Here is a 21233-nt window from a genome sequence, read left to right on the forward strand (position 1 = left end):
GGTTCCAAGGATCAATAATCCTGGAGTTCCCCGTCGTGGCGCAGTGGTTAACGAATGCGACTAGGAACCATGAGGTTGCGGGTTCGGTCCCTGCCCTTGCTCAGTGGGTTAACGATCCGGCGTTGCCGTGAGCTGTTGTGTAGGTTGCAGACGCGGCTTGGATCCTGCGTTGCTGTGGCTCTGGCGTAGGCCGGCGGCTACAGCTCCGATTCGACCCCTAGCCTGGGAACCTCCATATGTCGCGGGAGCGGCCCAAGAAATGGCAAAAGGACAAAAAAAAAAAAATCCTTAGTCTTTAAGACCTAAAAGGCTGTCAGTTAAGACTGGAATTGCAAGTTAATAATATCAGGAAAAATATGGAGTTCCTGTCTTGGAGCAGCAGAAATGAATCCAACTAGGAACCATGAGGTTGCAGGTTCCATCTCTGGCCTCGTTCAGTAGGTTAAGGATCCAGCGTTGCCGTGAGCTGTGGCTCAGGTTGTGGACATGGCTCAGATCTGGCATTGCTGTGGCTCTGGCATAAGCCGGTGGCTGCAGCTCCGATTAGACCCCTAGCCTGGGAACCTCCATATGCTGCTTCAGGTGTGGCCCTAAAAGACAAAAGACACCAAAAAAAAAAAAAAAGAAAGAAAGAAAGAAAGAAAAAGAATATCAGGAAAAATAACAGCATTTTGTGAATGGGCTTAGTATATCCAATCTGGTTCAAAGAGGATGAACATCATAAAGAACCTAAAACTTTAATATGGAATTCCCCCACTCTATATAAAATAGATAACTAATAAGGACCTACTATATAGCATAGGGAACTCTACTCAATATTTTGTAATAGCCTACATGGGAAAAGAATCTGAAAGAGAATGGATATATGTATATGTACAAGTGATTCATTTTGTTGTACACCTGAAACTAAGACATTTTACTTATTTTTTTGGGCCACATCCAGGGTATATGGAAGTTCCCAGGCTAGGGACTGAATCGGAGCTGCAGCTGCCAGCCTTATCACAGCCACAGCAACATGAGATCCTTTGTAATAAACCAGTAATCCAGGGAGTGAACTGTCCGTCTGAGTCCTGTGAGCCTCTCTAGCAAATTACTGAACCTGAGGAAGAGATCTTGGGAACCTAGATTTACAAGCTGCTGGATACCCTGTACTTACGAAGGTTTGTGAAGTGTGTGTGTGTGTGTATGTGCACGTGCTCAGGATGGGGGTGGATAGTTTTATGGGGCTGAGAAATCTGGTGCCATCCAAGTAGATAATGTCAGAACTGAGTTAAATTTGTAGGACACCCAGCCAGCATCTGCTGAGAATTGGGGAATTCGGTGGTGTGGAAAAAACCCACCTCATGCTAGAAATATTAAGAGAAGGAAAACAGGAGGTTTTTCCCTTTACAAAATGACAGCAATAAGTATTAACATGCAGTAAACACAATGCTTTCACATGTCCTATAATCAAGAACCCCCATGAAACCAAGAAGACATTACAATCACCATTATACTGACGTTAAAAAAAACAACACAAAAAACTGCTGGAGATAAAACACAGCAATCAAATTGTAGGGCATTAAAGATGACTTCAAAGCCCAAGTTCATGCTACCATACCAGGATTTTTCCAATGTATTCTATGAAATCCCAGGGCTGTGTGGAAATATCACACAGGATGCAAGAAATGCAAGAAGAGGCATGAGTGAGGCTGAGGCAGGAGGTAGATGGGCTCCAGGATAGACATTTGCAACTAGCCTCTTATTTACACTTCTTGAGGCAGGAGATAGGTACAACTAGCCTCTTATTTATACCTCCAGAGGCAGGAAATAGGTGGGTTCCGGGGGAGGTGGGGGCCGGGGACATTTACAACCAGCCCTCTATCTATACTTCAAGATAGAAATAACAACAGGCCCAAGGCAAATAACCAGTACTTGTCTTCTGTGAACTTACTAAACAATGGTAATGACAGGATCAAAAGAGGGGTCAAAAGACCAAGAGGTCACATGCTCCCCATCCTCAGGGTCAGGGAGATCCCAACTACGCATGCACAGAGAGAGACCCCTCTGGGTCAGAAAGGGAGGGGGTGCCAGGCCACAATAAGTCTGGATAACCTTCCCACCATGCGTTCCTTTGGAATTCATCTTGACCAAAAGATGCACATGCAGATCGGGGGAGGGCCCTGGGTCTGGTCAGGTGTGAAAGATAAAACAAGATAATTGGACAAAGGAAGATAAAGAACTGGAAGAATTGTCCTATAGAAGTGATTTAAGTCACCTCTCTTGCCCACTCATCATTCAGGGGGATCCTCGCACCCTCACTCCTTTAGGTGTGTATTACTACATTGCTTTTGCCTTAGACAAATAGACTAATTGTGTGCTCTCCCGCATGCTGTACTGTGTTTCTAACAAGGAACTTTATCCCTGTCTTTGCCTCCTTGAAACATTCTTGCTTTCAACAGGGGGCAAGAATCAGGGCAATTCTGCTTTCAGCCTCTAGTGGCTAGGATTCCTGGTTTTCATCCAGGGTGCCCAGGTTCAATTCCTGAGCAGAGAATTAAGATGTCACTCCAAGCCATCCCCTACTGCTGTCTCTGAAATCAAGACAAGTCTGCAGCACTCTAGATGTACCACACAATACAGTTTTTACCTATTTTATCTCTTGAGATTCTACAGGACTGAAAAAAAAATTGTTTTAAAAAGAGTTCAGTTGCTAAATAAAAGTTTGAAAAGCACTCTAAAAGGCCATGGGTCTAACAAGCATGGGCTATACATACACCCTGCTGACTCACCTCCTCTTCAGCTCAATGTGCACTTGAGTGGCTATCACAATAATAGGATATTTAGTGAATCTCTATCTTTTAACGCTACCATCCATCCTTAGGCTTTAAAGTTGAAAAGAAAGAAAGTAGCCCTAAGCATTAGAAAATGCAAAAGGTTTATTACATTATAAAATTCTGCTCAAAAACATTCAGGTTGGAAGAATTGTTGATCACGATGTTATAAAGTGAAAATAGAAAACAACCGACTGATTTTTTTAAAATAAACATACTTGAAATTAAACATGCAAATTAGTATTACCTCCTTTGTGTTATAACTCAATAAATACCTCACTCAACTGTTATTCACTACTGTAGCTGTGCTAACATTGGATATGTGGCTATCTAAATTTAAATCAATTCAAATTAAGTAAAATGCAAAAATTCAGTTCATTAGCTGTGATAGCCAATTTCAAGTGCACAGCAGTAATATTCTATACAGGCAAATAAACCCAACCAGGCTAGCTTAGTCAAAGTGCTCATACCTTGTAGTTTTGACTGCATTGTTCTTATCTCTTCGGTTTGGTTTTGGTTGATCAAACGAAGATTCTGATTCTCCAATTCCAGCTTAAAGAGCATAATGGTTTTCTTTTAATACAGGGGATAACATTTCTAAAATGTACTAGTAAATTATAATATTTAGAAAATTTTAATATCTAATTAAATGTAAGTAAAATACAAAAAAAGTAAATGCCTGCCGAATTTATCAGCACAGATTATCAATGTAGATAATTACGGCTTTAATACTTACTTTTTCCTGAACGAAAAGTTTTCAGTGTTTATCACCCCCTATGTCTTTCCCACTGTAAAATTATTTTTAACCAAATTATTTCAGCATTTAATCTACCATATAAGCCAAATAATGTCTACTTCTCAGATACTGAATACATTAGTTTTATGAGACTGACACATATATTCTCTAATTATTTAAAATTAACTAATTAGAACTAAAGTAAAAAATGAGGCTACTTAACACTGATTACCACGAGTCTATCAATATTCTTATTTTTAGAAATACACTGGCCATTACAGAGAAAGCTGCCTGTCTCCTGTTTACCAAAAGCCAGCAGCACCACCAACTGAGGGTTTTGCTTCATTCAGACATTCTGATGACTTATCTATTCAAAAGAAGTAAAAGGTAAAGAAAAGACAAATAACTCAATAAATACCTCATTCAACTTAACTGTTACCCATTCTTTGATCTTAGCTGCTTTCTCTTCTATTATTTTAGCTTCTTGAATCCTTATTTGTTTCTGAAATAATAGCAGTTTGTTTAGTTCAAACATAAGCTCACTGGTCTGGAAATGCTACATCATAGAGATAAAGGCAAGTCCACTTAAAACCTGTTTCCAAGTTAAGATGTCTACCTTCAAATGACCAAACAGAGGGAAAAATGAGAATGGCTGTCCAGCAGATACAATCATAAAGGCATATCCCAATATTTCTAGTCTTAACATCTCTATTCTCTTTCTCTGAAAGATCATATACTGAAATCAATCCACTGAATCTATCAACAAAATCAAGTATTTCTAGAAACGGTCTAGGCTTTAGAACAGCAGTATAGAAGTCAACCAGGTTAGGGAGAAGAGAATCAGAATCTCCTCTGAGGTACGACTTGTTTTCCCCTCAATTGCTAGTTTTATTTATTTGTTTATTTGTTTATTTTTGTCTTCTTAGGGCCACACCCACAGCATATGGAAGTTCCCAGGCTAAGGGGTCGAGTCAGAGCTACAGCTGCTGGCCTACACCACAGCCACAGCAACGTCGGATGTTTAACCCATTGAGGGAGGCCAGGGATCGAACCCACGTCCTCATTGATCCTAGTCAAGTTTGTTAACCGCTGAGCCATGATGGGAACTCTTCAAGTTCTAGTTTTAAAAGATTCATAAATAATAAAGATTGAGAAACTCACTCACATCTACCAACTTTTAAATCTGGTTATGGTCACAAAACTTCTGAGAATGCGACTATCATACAAATCCTAGTTGGGTGGGGGCTGAAAGCCACTGATCTAAAGGAACACTGACCCCCAGGAAATGAAAACAAATGATTAAACATTTAGCAATTTTATAGTGGTCATATTTAACTGATGCTAAGCAATCATTTAAGTAAATAACCCTAAAAAATGCAATATTTTCCTAAAATTAAAAAAATACTATACTTGATCTCAACAAAGTGGTTTAGAAACAGTGCATACATTTCTAAGCAGAAGGATTAGTGTCAAGCACATATTTAAAATATGACATTCCATAAACATTTCCAACACCCTGACAATCTAAGGCAAAGATTTGTTTGAAACATTTTTACAGACATAAATGTCTGCTGATAACCAAGTGTTTTCAATTTAAGGAGTATTGTTATACCCAAAAGGTGGCAGATGTTGCCTTGAAATCACTCCAGACTTAAAGTGAATGTCATTTTAACTTACAGCTTTCACCAATATGTGTGATGCAATCCTATGGATTAGCCAACTAAGATTTCTGACCAAAATGTAGAAATTTCAACTTTCTCTTTTTTATCTTTGTGATTATGCATAAATGAATGCACATATTTAGAACTATTTGATGATCAAATTCTTCCTAACCTGCTCCTCAAGTTGCAGTTCCAAGTTTTGAATGATGTCATCTTTTTCCTGTAGCAGGGTTTCCAGATCTTGACACTTTTTGTACAATCTCGTCTCTGATTCACTGGTTTGAATATTAGCTGCTTTTAATTTCTCTTCCATAACTTGTACCTAAATGCCGAGGACAAAATATTAAAATTATGCACATACTTAACTTATCATAGTCTTAAATTCAGAATTTTACTTTAACCTTAAATAGATACCTAGAAGTTATCATCATAAAAAATACTGAATAGCAAGTTTTAATGTATTTAAAAATTATAAAGTCTGAAGACTATTTTGCCAAGTGGTATCATCTCTGAGGCACATGAGGGAACAGAAAAGATTCTTAGAACATTGCTATCATGTAAAGAAAAGTATATGTTAACTAGAGAAATGATAATATGCAAAGAATTTCATATCAGCTTAGAATTGGAAGGTTTCCAGTCCTCATTTTTTCATATTTAAACAAAGTAAGAATATCAAGTAAAGGTGAGTAGTGACATAAGATTCTGGATGATCTAGTATAAAAACACATTTGGGGGAAAAAGGAATTTAGATGAAAAAGATACACATATACACAACAACAACAAAAAAACAAAAAACAAAAGAACTGTAAAGCCCCTGTGAGAAAATCATGGAAAGTAAAAAAGATGACAGGAGTTCCTTTGTGGAGTGGCGGATTAAGGATCCAGCATTGTCACCACAGTGGCTGGGGTCGCTATTGTGGTTCAGGTTCAATCTCTGACTCAGGAACTTTTATATGCTGCAGGTGCAGCCAAAAAGAAAAAAAGTATGACAGTCAAGATATAGGTAGGAGAGAACATTCTTCGAGGGTTTATTAATTCAATACTTTAAGAAGTATTTAATGAACACCTGCCAAGTGCCATGGCTATTCTGTGTCCTAGGAAGATATCAGTGAATAAAACAGACCCCCAAACTTCTATCTGCATTGAAATCACACTCTTGTGGGTAAGAGAGATCACAAATATAATAAAAACATAAAAATCACACAATATGCTACAGAAGGCAATAAGGGTAATGAGAAAACTAAAGCAAGATAAAAGAGACCACTCTGGCTAGGGATTGTGGTGTCTCAATTTTAATATCTAAGATACATGGGCTCCACTTGGATCTTCTGCAAAACACATTGGGCATATGAAATCTTTGAAGGGATATCTGAAATGTTAATGACAGTAAGGGAGAAAATAAAGCACTGGGCACTGTACATAATATTAAGGTTTTTATTCTCTATACTCCAAATAGATAAGAATGTAATTTTAGTAATATTTTATCTCCTTTTTTTTTAATGGCAGCCCTATGGCATCTGGAAGTTACCAGGCTAGGGGTCAAATCAGAGTTGCAGCTGCCAGCCTATGCCACAGCCACAGAAATGCAGTATCCTGGCCACATTTGTGACCTATGTTCCATCTTGTGGCAATACTGGATCCCCAACCCACTAAACAAGGCCAGGGATTAAACCCGCATCCTCACTTACTCTAGTCAGGTTTATTAACCCACTGAGTCACAATGGGAACTCCTTGGTAATATTTTAGATTATAGGGGGCAAAGAAGAAAAATATGTAAAGTCACTTGACAAATTAAATATGACAGTTTAGATGAAAAATTTTAAACTAGTAAAACACCTCTGAAAGATCGCAATGAACTTAAAGCTCAAAAATACTTGCCTAATGCAGGCTCCTAGAAGGAGGATGTTAACGTCAGTTTGGTTTTGTTTTTTTTTAACCATGAATACAAAGTTTCATCTGTTCCTTCACTGTGTAAATGTAAATTCAACTCAAATGCCGAAAGTGTCCTATTTAAATACCACCCACATGGCTGGAAACTATGAAAATAAAAGTAGACCCCCCAAAAATAAGAGAAAAAGTATATTCCACTATCCAAATGACATTTTTAAGTTACCTTAAGATTTAGATTTTTAATCATAATAATAGCCCTCCAGCACTGTTGGTAGGAATGTAAATTGGTACAACCACTATAGAAAACAGTATGGAGGTACTGTAGAAAACTAAGAACTAGAACTACCATATGACCTAGCAATCCCGCTCTTGGGCATATATCCAGACAAAACTTTCCTTGAAAAAGACACATGCACCCACATGCTCATTGCAGCACTATTCACAATAGCCAAGACATGCAAACAACCTAAATGTTCACCAATAGATGATTGGATTAAGAAGATGTGGTGTATATACACAATGGAATACTACTCAGCCGCAAAAAAGAACAAAATAATGCCATTTGCAGCAACATGGATGGAACTAGAGACTCTCATACTAAGTGAAGTAAGTCAGAAAGAGAAAGACAAATACTATATGATATCACTTATATCTGGAATCTAATATACGGCACAAATGAACCTTTCCATAGAAAAGAAATTCATGGACTTGGAGAACAGACTTGTAGTTGCCAGGGGGAGGGAATGCAATGGATTGGGAATTGGGGTTAATAGATGCAAACTATTGCCTTTGGAATGGATAAGCAATGAGATCACTTATGATGGAGCATGATAATGTGAGAAAAAATAATGTATACAAGTATGTGTGACTGGGTCACCTTGCTGTACCGTAGAAAAATGACAGAACACTGTAAACCAGCCATAATGGAAAAAATAAAAATCATTATTAAAAAAAAGAGACACAGACATAATCAAAAGGGGAAAAAATAAACAATATAGCAGACTTTCTGCAGTAAACAAGAGGTCCTCTGTCCTTGTTTGCAAGGACAAAGGCCTGTATCATAGACGCTATCATGAAAAAGAATCAGAGCAGGACAGAAAGCTGGGCAGTTAATACCAAAGGTTGGTCTTAAGATGATTAGCCAGTTCCATGTAGCATATTCTGTAGCTAAGGAAGCAAGCAAAGAAGAGACCAAGTGTAGAATGGTAGTTCTCCTCCAGGGAGAGAGTAATAGATCATAAACCTCCAGAAAAACAAAATTAACTGAGTATGAAGAAAAGTAAATATTACAAGACCTACATCTACAGTCTTCTTTTATTAAGTTGGAGCAAGTCACTCTACAGACATTGGGCTGCTACATAAATTGTCCTATTGCTGAGAAAAGGTCTACAGTCCTGAAAAACTGTGATTTGGGAGTACTCTTCTTCCATGAAAAACACATTCAATTTGAAAGGCTTTCTCATTGTATGAATGCAGGCTACAGTGGGAGGTCCTTGGCTGCATCTTTGCCTTGTGCAACTGTTTCATTTGACTGTTTCTTTTACATAAACAATGTTCCCGGGCAAGAAAAATATTGACAAAAGTGGCAAAAATCTCTTAGCCGGAGAGATCCCAAAGTAGTTACAGGCAACCCTCTTACCAACTGGCCTTGTTAGGACCAAGTTCCACAGGATTCACCAGCCTTCCTTGGCCATTAGGATAAATAAGAGGGCTACAGAAAAGCCAAGAGGCCTAAAGAAAAACCAAGCAGCTTTAAAAAAAATCTTACCATAAGTACACAGAAAATTGGCCAGATCTTTTTCCAATCACATAACATGAACCATACAAAAATTTTAACCACTTGGAGACTGGCCAATAACAAACACCTATGAATTCAAATTAGTTGTTAAATAAATTCTTGCAATTACCTATCCATGGATATCCTTTGGTGAGGAATGCTTTGTACCTTCAAGCTACTTTTCTCCTTTACTTCCAGGAGAGGCATCTACCCCTCTCAGCACACTCCTCAGCCATTTCCCCAAAGTCCTGTTGATTAGGAGTTTTGTGCAGTAAAGGGTTAATTCAGCAGACTTGGGGTGCTCAAACGCTGTACATTCCAAAGAAAGAACTTGCCCTTGACTGTTTCCTTGGAAATAATCTCTGAGCCCTTGGAATATTCTGCCTGATAAGACTGTGTCTATAAATCTGATCTATTGGGCCACACCAGATAGTTTATGCTAACAACGTGACTTACACTGAATGCCTTTTTTGTTCATGTACCTGGGTCATGGGCCACATTGTATCAGTTCGACCTCTGGGGGCAGCTGTTGGAGACTGAGTAGCTAAGGTGGGTTACAGATCCATTCCATGTCTACAAGACCAACCCTAACCCTACCCACAATAAAAGTCCTGGACACCTAGGCTCGGATGAATATCCCTGGTTGGCAATATGTCATGTGCTGTTGCACATCACTGAGGGAGAATTGGGCCCATCCCTGTGCAAGTGCACTGTGACAAGACAACTGGAAGCTCCCATCTGGTGTCTCCTGGACTCTGTCCTATGCACATTTCTCCTGTGCTGATGTTAATCCATATCCTTTCACTGTAACAAACCATAACCATGAGTATAACAGCTTTTCAGGATTCCATGAGTCCTTCTGGGGAATCATCGCACCTGAGAGTAGTCTTGGGGACCCAGATGCAACTTGCAATGCTATTTTTCATTTTCCTGTCTATACTGGAGAAAGCAAAGATTCAAATATTGGCCCCATTGTAAGTACCCATAGCAATACTTCCTTCTTCCCATTTCTAACCTCATCCCTCCCTCTCTCAGTACGAGTAATTAAGATGTGACTATATATATATATTTGAGTGGAGGTTGAAAGGTTCTATTTCTATATAAGCATTTCAATGGAATAACAAAAATACTTAATCATTCCAAAATATATTAAAGAAAGGGATTATTGAATATTTTGGATCCCAGACATTTTCCAGTTATTTAAAATTTATTGCAAATTAATTAATCATCTAGTCATATTTTAAAAACAGTTATTTTGGAATGGCATTTCATAATTTATGCAGTAAGGCCAGAGCCAGTTTCACTGAAGGTGAAAAGGAACATTGAGGGATAAAGTAGGTTTCCATGTGATGAAACAAATCATGACAAAGTCCTAGATGTTAGGCTGACTTAGTGATCATTTATTAAAAACCAAAAATGACTTAAATATTAAGAACCAACTTTATGAATGGCAGATCAGCCCACATATTAGAACAGTCGGAAGGAAATTTAAATGGAGCCCCTACCAAGTCTGAATTAAATACAAGCAAGGGACTGATCCAAGGACAGAATGAAGGAGTTCCCTTGTGGCTCTGTGGGTTAAGGATCTGGCATTGTCACTGCAGTGGCTCGGGCTGCTGCTGTGGCATGGGTTCCATCCTGGCCTGGGAACATCCACATGCTGCAGGCCAAAAAAACAAAACAAAACAAAACAAAAAACAAAACCAAAAACCAGAATGAAAAGACAAACTTCTGCAGGGGAGAGTATCTATCCTTCTTTGGTTAGCATAAATTAGTGTATTAGGTTGGATTAAATAATTAATCAGATACTTATGAAGGAATCCTGTGTATCAGTACCTCCCGAAAAGTTTGCGACTTTTCTGCCTCACAAGAGTCCTAATAAGTAGTACTGGTTTAAACTGCACATACTGCTTTCAAAATCTGTGAACAACAACAATGAATATGTACTACAACATTCAGTATAAAAACTGCCAAGATTTCTCTGGAATAATGTGTGATTTTTCTTTTTTACAAGCAACTTATTTAATGGTTATGCAGGTGATGCCCACACATTAATTAAAAATGAGGGAAAACGTACAAAGCTAAAGTGTAGAGTTGACCTGGTTTCAGCTGACTCTTGCTTTTAATGGTGAAACATTCTTTCTGGGTTAATATAAATACAGTTTAAGTCTTTGGATATGGCTCAATGACAAAGAAAAAGCTGAATTTAAGCAATATAAACAGCAGATCAGCCATAGTTCCATGGAAACTGTTACAGATAGCAAAGGATTCAGTTACTCTAAGTTAATAACATTTACTTAGTCTTGCAAAGGCAAAAAAAAAAAAAGGTAATATAATCAGTGTATTGGAATTCATCTGCTGTCTATATTTCCTCTTAACATTTAGATTCATTATGAAACATTTAAGAAAAAATTCTTCTGAAACATAATAAAATAGGTACCGTATAAATTTAAAGTGTTGTGACAGGGAGTTCCTGTTGTGGCTCAGTGGGTTACGAATCCAACTAGGATCTTTGAGGATGTCGGTTTGATTTCTGGCCTCGAACACTGGGTTAAGGATCCGGCATCGCCATGAGCTGTGGTGTAGGTCACAGACATGGCTCAGATCCTGCACTGCTATGGCTGTGGTGTAGGCCAGCAGCTACAGCTCCAGTTGGACCCCTAGCCTGGGAACTTCCATATGCCACAGGTGTGGGGCCCTGAAAAGCAAAAAGGTATTGTAACAAAAAGAAATACCTAAGTTTTTACTTAATTATACAGAAACTCTGGGAGAGTTGCAATTTTCTCTTTTTGGGGGGTGGGGAGTGGTGAGGGGAGTGTTGACTAAAGGCAGTATGTCTAAAAGAACCAGCCATTTTATTTTTTTGCTTAAAAACGTAGCACACAGAATTAAGTAATCTTATACCTGATATCCTCAAAGGACAATTTCAAATAAGAAACGCTTCTTGTTTAACTTATTAAGATCAGTGGTTGGGCTCTGAGGGCTACAAACGGCCATGCTCTGCTTCCCTTGAATTGGTAATGGGGATTTCTTTTTTCCCTTAAGAGCCAGTGTGGCAGAGGTGGGGAAATAAAAAAAAAAAAAATCACAAAAAAATACTTAGTTAATTTTCAAAGCTAAACAAATTTGCTGCATATATGAACTTAGAGTTTTAAGAAAAGGCAAAACAAAACCATCCTCAATTTCTTTAATTTTTTCCTATAACATGAACAGTTAAAGGAGAGAAAGGGAAGGGAAAGTGAGGGGGAGACTAGGCAGAGTGATGTATGGAGACAGCTGCGGGTACAGAGATAAAGAGAGATGTCACCAAGAAAGGCCAAATCCTTTCACTGGAAAGGGAAAGACAAGGAAGGAGACGTGAAAGTCAGAGGGGTCAACAAAATGACAAACACGTGCAAGGGGTGGGGCCGAACAGGACTTATGTACAGGGCCCACCACAGAAAAAGACATTTGGGAGTTCCTCTCATGGCTCAGTGGTTAACGAATCCAACTAGAAACCATGAGGTTTCGGCTTGATCCCTGGCCTTGCTCAGTGGGTTAAGGATCTGGCATTGCAGACACGGCTCAGATCCCGCGTTGCTGTGGCTCTGACATAGGCCAGCAGCAAAGAGCTCCGATTAGACCCCTAGCCTGGGAACCTCCATATGCCGTGAGTGCAGCCCTAGAAATGGCAAAAAAAGACAAAAAAAAAAAAAGAAAGAACGAAAGAAAAAGATATTTGGTACAGAGTGACAGAGAGTGACATAAACACAAGAGTCTTTCTTTTAGAATATAAGTGAGCTTTCATGACTTTTCTGTCAATTATTGGGTTTTTATAGATATAAGTAAAGAGATTACTATTTGGTCCCATCATCTAAAGAACATCAAATACAAAAAAAAAAAAAAAAAAAGGCAGCATACATCCTTATCATTACTACTACATCTGTATCAAAAGCTACATTTGGAATTCCATGGTAGCTCAGTGGTAACGAACCTGACTGGTATCCATGAGGACGCAGGTTTGATCCCCAGCCTCGCTCAGTGGGTTAAGGATGTGGCGTTGCCATGCACTGTGGTGTAGGTTGCACACAAGGCTTGGATCCTGAGTTGCTGTGGCTGTGGTGTAGGCTGGCGGCTGCAGTTCTGATTTGACCCCTAGCCTGGGAACTTCCATATGATGTGGGTGCGGCCCTAAGCCAAAAAAAAAAGAGAGAGAGAGAGAGAGAAGAAGAAAAGAAAAACTACATTTGAGGTCTTAAAGAATCATTGTTTATTTTTTGATGTAGTCATGGTGCCGTAGTTATGATTTTTAAGTCTTCATTTTTAGATGAGTTGCTGAAATACTCATGGGTGGACTGATATGATGTCTAGAATTTGTTTCAAAATAACCCATTGCAGGGGTGGGGAGGTGAAAAGTGGGTGGACATTTAGACTAGCCCTGAATCAACTAATTGCTGAAGTTGATGATGGGGGTTCATTACACTATTTTGTCTACTCTTAGAGTGGTTGACATTTTGCATAACAAAGTTTTAAGATTTTTATCTTCAAATATACTTAAGAAAATTAAGGATTAAATTAAATTTGGTTTATTTAGTCTGGCCACTAAAGCTACTATGTAAAATAAAATCTTTTAGGTGAAAACAAGATTTGGTAGTACTCAAATTGAAGGGAGAAATATGACAAACTTAGAGCAAATATTAGAAATGTAACATATAGTTCTTGGAAGAAATAATTTTGTATTTAACACTTATGAAATTCTTTTCTTTTTTTTTTTTTTGCTTTTTAGGGCTGCACCCACAGCATATGGAGGTTCCAAGAGGATGGGTCAAATTGGAGATACAGCTGCCAGCCTACCCCACAGCCACAGCAACTCGGGATCCGAGCCATGTCTGGGACCTACACCACAGCTCATGGCAATGCTAGATCCTTAACCTACTAGGCGAGGCCAGGGATTGAACCCACAACCTCATGGTTACTAGCCAGATTCGTTTCCGCTGTGCCACAACAGGAGCTCCCTGAAATTCTTGAATGCATCTGACAGGAATCTTTTCATAAGATGTGAAATTATCAATTTCGGCTCTTTAGATAAACTTTAAGGCTGGTGGGCTCATCCAAACCACTCTTGGCAAGGACCAGAAACAGTTAAATGCCATATCAAAACACTATTTATTTTAATAAAAGTAGTGCCAAACCAAAAACTAGAAAGTATGAAGATACAGAAGAAAAAAACAATCACCCATAATTCTACAAACTTCTTTAAATTTCGAGGTGTTTCTTAACAGCCTATTTAACTTTTAAGTTAATATCTATTAACATGTTAACTGTAAAAAATCTGTTTATTTTTCCTAATACAACTCTAAGTATTTTTCTGTATTTGTATATATTTTGTAACAATTATTTTTAATGGTTGTTTAATAATTCATGGAATTGATACAGTTCAATAATTCATTCTCCTATAATATGGTATTTATATTATTCCCAACTCTTTATTACTACAAATAAAGCTGCCCCATGTAAATATTTATACATAAAATTTCATTATGGTTAAGCAATAAATGTCATTTTTAATTTTTTTCAGAAGAAAAAACTTCCTCATAGAAGGGTTTTTGTCCTTTTGAAAATTTCTTAAGAGGCAAAATAAAGTTAGATTCTTCATTTTCACTATGGATCCAGCTCAGGAACAGTCAAAATGATAAAATGAAGGGAAGAGTTGAAGGCTATTTTCAAGACTGTTTGGGGCAAAACAATGTTTCCATTGGTAGAGGCAGAAAACAATTTTTTAACTAAAATTATACCCTACCTGTTGAAAAGCTTTTTCTGCTTGACGTTCAGCATCAATAACTTGTCTCTCAAGCTGCTGCATCTGTAAAGTGAGGGAAAATACAAAAAATCAAAAAATTCATACTTCCCTTTTGGAATTCTTTAAGAACATTTAAAGTACTTCAATGGATATATCTACAACTTAGCACACAAAAGGCTCTTTCAGAGCATATTTAAAAACTGATCAAACAGGAGTTCTCTGGTGGCACAGCAGGTTAAGGATCTGGCAGATATCATTGCTTTGGTTCTGGTTGCTGCTGTGGCGCAGGTTTGATCCCTGGGCCAGGAATTTCTGCATGCCATGGGGGCAGCCAAAAAAAAAAAAAATACTGAACCACCAAAACACCAAGGGTTTGAGACTGTCAATACAATGGAATATATACTACATGAGTATTCATTAGCACAATTTTCTTCATCGGGCTCTATGTTAGAAATTACTCAACCTGTATTAACAACAATAAATCAATAAATTAAATCTAAGACAACAGTAAGACCTCAAATGTCATGTTTGATTTATTGATTAAAAAAAAGGTCCTAATGATACCGGAAAGTGATGTAGTCTCATAAGCTCTATAGGTGGCATGTTTAAATCATGACTGAGTAGTTATAATTTTTACAGATGCTGATGGAAAGAGTTTAGAAGAATAATAGAAGACACTCTGATTAAATACGCACATGTCCACAAAAGCATAGAGCGCAGAGAATGGAAAAATATCTGGGTATTTATTTTTTTTGGTCATGCCATGTGGAAGTTCCATGGCATCTGGAAGTTTCTAGACCAGGATCAAACCTGCAGTGACAACACAGGGTCCTTCACACCCTGAGCCACCAGGGAACTCCTCTGGGTATTTTTTAAAAGTTCTTTGGAGAATAAAAAGTTCAGAGATTTCAGAGCATGGGGAAATTTTTTAAAAATTCAGAAATTTAAGTAAAATACTAAAATGACTATTATAAATAAAATAAACAAAAGTCTTAAAAAGGACCCAACACAAACTAACATGAGATGTGTACCAGGTATTGAATATAAAACCATGATGTAAAAATAAATTTCAAATTTTTTTTTTTCTGAATGTTGAGGTTTGGTCAACACTAGAGCCATCTGTGGTTCAAGCTATATTTATTATCAATTTTATTGTTGGCTTATACTCTCAGATGTCCTGAACTTAATGGTCCAGCAGGAAGCAAGGTGGCCAGCTCTGGGATCTGAACTGAGGCTAGTACTAATCTTAATGCCTAAAAGATGGCTTCCCTGCTATGAGTGTATCATTTTTTAAGGTTATGCTGGTTGGGAGCATTTGCTGTGTTGTGGTGACTATGTTTGGGCAAATTACCATTGGACACAGAGGGAAAACTCAAGATCACAAGCACCATCACCTTTGCACAACTAACACCAAAGATTTCTTAAATCTGTCAGAAGTGCAATGCATGGAGCTTAGTAAAAGTGTGTATTTACTCTATCATCCTTAGAGAACCTGATGAAGAGTATTATTGGGCTGTAGTGAAAGAGCCTTGGACCAAACACTGTGACAAAGGGGAGCATTACAGTATTAAAAATGATGGTTTAAGATAAAAAATGACATGTGGACACATATAAGGAAAATGTACAAACATATCTTTGGAAAGCATGGCGACAATTACAACTGGTTCTTTCTTGCACATCCCACTATATTTTGTGTCACTGAAAACTTAAAGTATCCTCTGTTTACTAGGAATGCTTCACAACCTTTCTATCTGGGCCACAATATAACATCTGGTGACCTTGAATACATGACTATGAAAGGAGGAATTGTCTTAAGAATAGAGACTATGAAAAGACTTAACAGACTTCTCAATTGTGAAAAGTGTGCAGATCAAAGTGTGCTTGGGAAGTTATTTGAGGATGTGCAGCTGGCAGCTTGCCTGAAACATGCAGGAGTTCTTGCAGAAAATGCAGGATTCCAAAAAAAGAGCTCTATTTAATACAAAACCAACAGCTCAACTTATTCAAGAGACAGTACCTAATAACCCTAAGGAAGTAGTAGAAGGCTGCTGTTCAGATAAAGCTATTACTTTTAACGGACCAACTCCCCAAAAGACGATAGTAATAATGTATGGTGTGTGTTAGCTCAGGGCATTTAGACATTATTTCAATGATACACTGATTTTCTTGCCTCCAAATGGTTCAGAAAATGACTGACAGCTGGGAAATAATTGAACTGTGTTGTCCAAGAGCACTTGACATGTGGCTAGTCCAAAATGAGATGTGGTATAAGTATAAAATACACACTTCATTCAATAATACATTATTTGAAAACGTAGTACAAAAAATATAAAAAATTTCAGTAATTGTTCATATTGACTCACACTGCAATGATAGTATTTTGGCTATGTTGCATTATGTAAAATATTGAAATTAATTTCATCTGTTTTTCATTTTATCAATGTTGTTAGAAATTTTAAAATTACATATGGGTCTCACTTTATATTTCTATGGGATAATAAATACGTAAAACATTCCATTGTCACCACATGTGGCAATTTAACTGCCTGTCCACATGGCATTAAAAGGGAGTTTATTGCAGGGATCTAGATTCTGGAAGAGGTTTCAAATATTTGGAAATGTAAATAGAGATTTCCCAAGTACATTCTCTGGTCCTCGTATCGCCTTTTTGTGAAGATATTTCAAATGTTTAATAAGCAAGTATTGTTGTCTAAAAGCATTTTATTGAATCATTGTTATAGACTACAGCATTATGTTGGACAAGCACTGTGTCTCCCATCTAGGATATTCCTTAAACCAAAAAACTAACTGGTGTGCATATGCTAACATCACATTATTTTACTACTGACAATATGTTGACAACTGTCACCTCTACAATGCAACTACATTATGTGTTCAAGGGAATTTTTGCACTTGTGCAGCCTTAGCCTCAATTTTGAATATTTTTGAGATGTCCAGGAAAAAATGGGAAAATTCACAGATAGGTTGCTGCTTTGAAAATTCTGCTAGTGAAAAAAAATGATTGACACACTTATTAGATGAAATCCAGTGTGTTCAAGACACACCTATTAGAATGGCCAAAATCCAGAACAATAACAACACCAAATGTTAGCAAGAATACAGAGCAACAGGAACTCTCATTCATTTGCTCATGGGAATGCATTTGTTTGTTTGTTTGTTTCTTATACTCTTACCATAGTATCTAGCAAGTGTGATCCTTGGTATTTATCCAAAGGAGCTGAAAACTTATGTTCCCATTAAAACTTGCACACAGATATTAATAGCAGTTTTATTCATAACTGCCAAAACTTGGAAGTCACCAAGATGTCTTTCAGATGACTGGATAAATAAACTGTGGTGTACCCAGACAATGAAATATTATTTAGTGCTACAAGGAAAGGAGTTATTAAGCTATGAAAAGGCATGGAGGAAACTTAAATACATATTATTAAGTGAAAGAGGTGAATCTGAAAAGGCTACATAAAATCTCATTCCAGCTACACAACATTCTAGAAAACTAAGGAAACAATAAAAAGATCAGTGGATGCCAAGGTGTTCGGGGTAGGGGCATAGAAGCTTTTTAGGGCAGTGAAAATGCTCTGTATGATACCATACTGACGGATACATGTCATTATACCTTGTCCAAACCCATGGAATGTACAACACCAAAAAGAATGAAACTATGAACTTTCGATGATAATGACGTGTCAATGTAGGTGCAACAATTTGTAACATGTATCACTTTGGTGGGGAATGTTAATAATAAAGAAGGCTATACACGTGTGGGGGCAGGGAATATATGAACAATTTGTATCCTCCATCTAATTTTTCTGTGAACCGGGGAGTTCCCGTCGTGGCGCAGTGGTTGACGAATCCGACTAGGAACCATGAGGTTGCGGGTTCGATCCCTGCCCTTGCTCAGTGGGTTAACGATCCGGCGTTGCCGTGAGCTGTGGTGTAGGTCGCAGACGCAGCTCGGATCTGGCGTTGCTGTGGCTCTGGCGTAGGCCGGGGGCTACAGCTCCGATTTGACCCCTAGCCTGGGAACCTCCCATATGCCGTGGGAGCGGCCCAAGAAATGGCAAAAAAAAAAAAAAAAAAAAAAAGACCAAAAAAAATAATTTTTCTGTGAACCCTAAATTGTTCCAAAAAGACAAGATCTTGGATTTCTCTTGTGGCACGGTAGATTAGGGGTCTGGTGCTGTCACTGCAGTGACTTGGGTTGCCGCTGTGGTGCAGGTTTGATCCCCAGCCCAGGAATTTCCACATGCCATAGGCTCAGCCAAAAATAACAAAAACAAAACAAAAACAAAAATAAAACCAAGGCCTTAATAATAATAATTTTTAAAAAGATTGGATAGTTTTTTAAGAGGACTGCCCTGATCTGAATTTTATGTTCCCCCTAAATTCACATGCTGGAATCCTAGTGCCCAGTGTGATGGTGGGGGGACCCCTCATGAATGGGATTAGTGCTTTTATAATAGAGATTCCACAGAGCTTCTAGCCCCTTCTGCCAGGTGAAAATACAAGTTTATGACCCAGAGGCAGCCCTAACCCAATCTTGCTGGAATCCTGGTATCAGACTTCCAGCCTCCAGAACTGTGAGGAATAGATTTCTTTTATTTGTAAGCTACACAGTCTGTTGTATTTTGTTACAGCAGCCCAAACAGACTAAGACAGAATATTAGTACTGAAAGTGAGGTGTCCATAAAAATAAAAATCCATTCAAATATGGAAACAATTTTGAATTGGGTAAGAGAAACTGGAAGAATTTTGAGGTGCGTAGTAGAAAAAACCTACATCACCATGAAAGAACCATCAAAAGCAATTCTGGTGAGAGCCCTGAAGAGCAGACAAGCTGTAGAGAAAGCGTCAATCTTCTTGGAGAGTAAACCTAAGGATTATCAACAGAATGTTGGTAGAAATGACAGAAAGTCAAGGCTCTTCTGATAAGGTCTCAGACAGAAACAAGAAACATTATTGGAAACTGGGGGAAAAGGGATCCTTGTTATAAAGTGGCAAAGAGCTTGGCTGAATTGTGTTCATGCTCTAGTGCTCTGTGGAAGCAGAAGTTGTGAGTAATGAAACTGTATATTTGACTGAGGAAATTTCTAAGCAGTGTTTAAGAAGTGGCCTGGTCTTCTTGAATGCTTATAATAAATGTGAGAGGAGAGAAATGACTTAGAGATGGAATTGTTAATCAAAGAGGATACAAAACCTGAAAATATGAAAGATTTTCAGCCTATCCATATTGAAAAAAAAGAGAAAGCTTTTTCTGGAGAAGACAGGGTGTGGCCAAGCCACCTTTTGATTAATAAATTAGTATGAGTTTGAACCATAAATGGATCAGCCACCCCAGCAGGAAAATAGTCTGTATGAACTGAAGAGGAAGGAATGAGGAAGGCTGTTGGACTTAGATTTTTCAGGACAGGATTATAAAGCTAAATGGCTATGAATGTAGGTTATTCTTCAAGACAAGGAAAGAAAGACCATAAATGTAATTCAGAGATCATCAAGGCTGCCTCCTCAGTTGCAAAAGGTGGTAGATAGGTGGGGGTCACTGCCTGGGTCTCAACAGACCAGATGTCTGACCTCTGCCCAAAACTAAGTGGTGCCCCCCAAAGCCATGGGAGCCCCAGCCCTCTCAGCAGAGCCATGGAACCACAGCCGCCTCCACTTAGATTTAGAACAATAGAGCAAGCTGGAGCCATGGGCCCACAACTCAAGCAGAGGGCCGGATCACTCAAGGGCAAGACCACTAAAGAGAGCCACTATCAGGGCAGCACCCATGAAGCCATGGAGCCACCCTTGGGACCCCAGACTGGTAGAACCACCAATGTACAACTGCAACCCATGAGAGCTGCTATGTTGCTATGCCCAACAAAGCCATGGGGGCAGGCATATCCCAGTGTATCCAGAGGGTGAAGCCAGCCCCCACACCACGACTCAGGGAGATCTAGAAGGTAGGACCTCCACCCCACAGGGCAGAACATCTAATTAAAGATTTTTCTTGGGAGTTCCTGTCATGGTGCAGAGGAAACAAATCCGACTAGGAACCATGAGGTTGCATGTTCGATCCCTGGCCTCGCTTAGTGGGTTAGGGATCTGATGTTGCCATGAGCTGTGGTATAGGTCACAGATGCAGCTCGGATCCAGCGTTGCTGTGGTGTAGGCCAGCAGCTGTAGTTCCAACTGGACCCCTAGCCTGGGAAACTCCATATGCTACAAGTGTGGTTCTAAAAGACAAAAAAAAAAGAAAACAAACAAAAAAAGAATTTTTTTTTCTTGAAGTTCTCACTGTAGTGCAACAGGTTAAAGATCTGGCATTATTTCTGCTGAGGTGCAGGTTTGATCTCCGGCCCGGCTCAGTGGGTTAATGATCTGGCATTGCCACAGCTGTGGCTCAGATTTGACCCCTGGCCCAGGAATTTCCATGTGCCATGGATGCGACCAAAAACAGAGATGATTTTTCTCAAGCTTTAAGATTTAATGTTGTTTGTCTTGCAGGGTTTTGGACTTGCTTGGAACCTGTTGCTCCTTCTTTCTCCCCTATTTCTCCCTCTTGGAATGAAATGTC

General features: G+C 38.6%; 2 protein-coding genes across 6 annotated transcripts in view; one reads left to right on the plus strand and one right to left on the minus strand.

Moving 5' to 3' along the window:
* PLEKHH2 (pleckstrin homology, MyTH4 and FERM domain containing H2) overlaps positions 1–21233 on the minus strand; it is a 124142-nt gene that overhangs the window by 73000 nt on the left and 29909 nt on the right. For 4 of the 5 annotated variants that reach the window (XR_007135137.1, XR_007135136.1, XM_047782174.1 and 1 more), the window contains exons 3-6: positions 14657–14719; positions 5383–5532; positions 3968–4051; positions 3284–3365 (exon numbers count right to left, since the gene is read on the minus strand). Coding sequence is in view for 3 of the 5 variants with exons in the window: in XM_047782174.1 (XP_047638130.1) it covers positions 3284–3365; positions 3968–4051; positions 5383–5532; positions 14657–14719 (379 nt within the window). In the remaining 2 variants the exon portion in view is untranslated. The remainder of the gene's footprint in view (positions 1–3283; positions 3366–3967; positions 4052–5382; positions 5533–14656; positions 14720–21233) is intronic. The other variant, XM_047782175.1, reaches the window with a different exon arrangement.
* C1GALT1C1L (C1GALT1 specific chaperone 1 like) lies at positions 15931–16852 on the plus strand. The gene is given in 4 exon segments (XM_053743500.1): positions 15931–16121; positions 16123–16238; positions 16241–16607; positions 16609–16852. Coding segments are annotated over 4 exon segments (918 nt in total).

This window comes from Phacochoerus africanus, chromosome 5 (assembly GCF_016906955.1).
Source record: "Phacochoerus africanus isolate WHEZ1 chromosome 5, ROS_Pafr_v1, whole genome shotgun sequence".
NCBI lineage: Eukaryota > Metazoa > Chordata > Mammalia > Artiodactyla > Suidae > Phacochoerus > Phacochoerus africanus.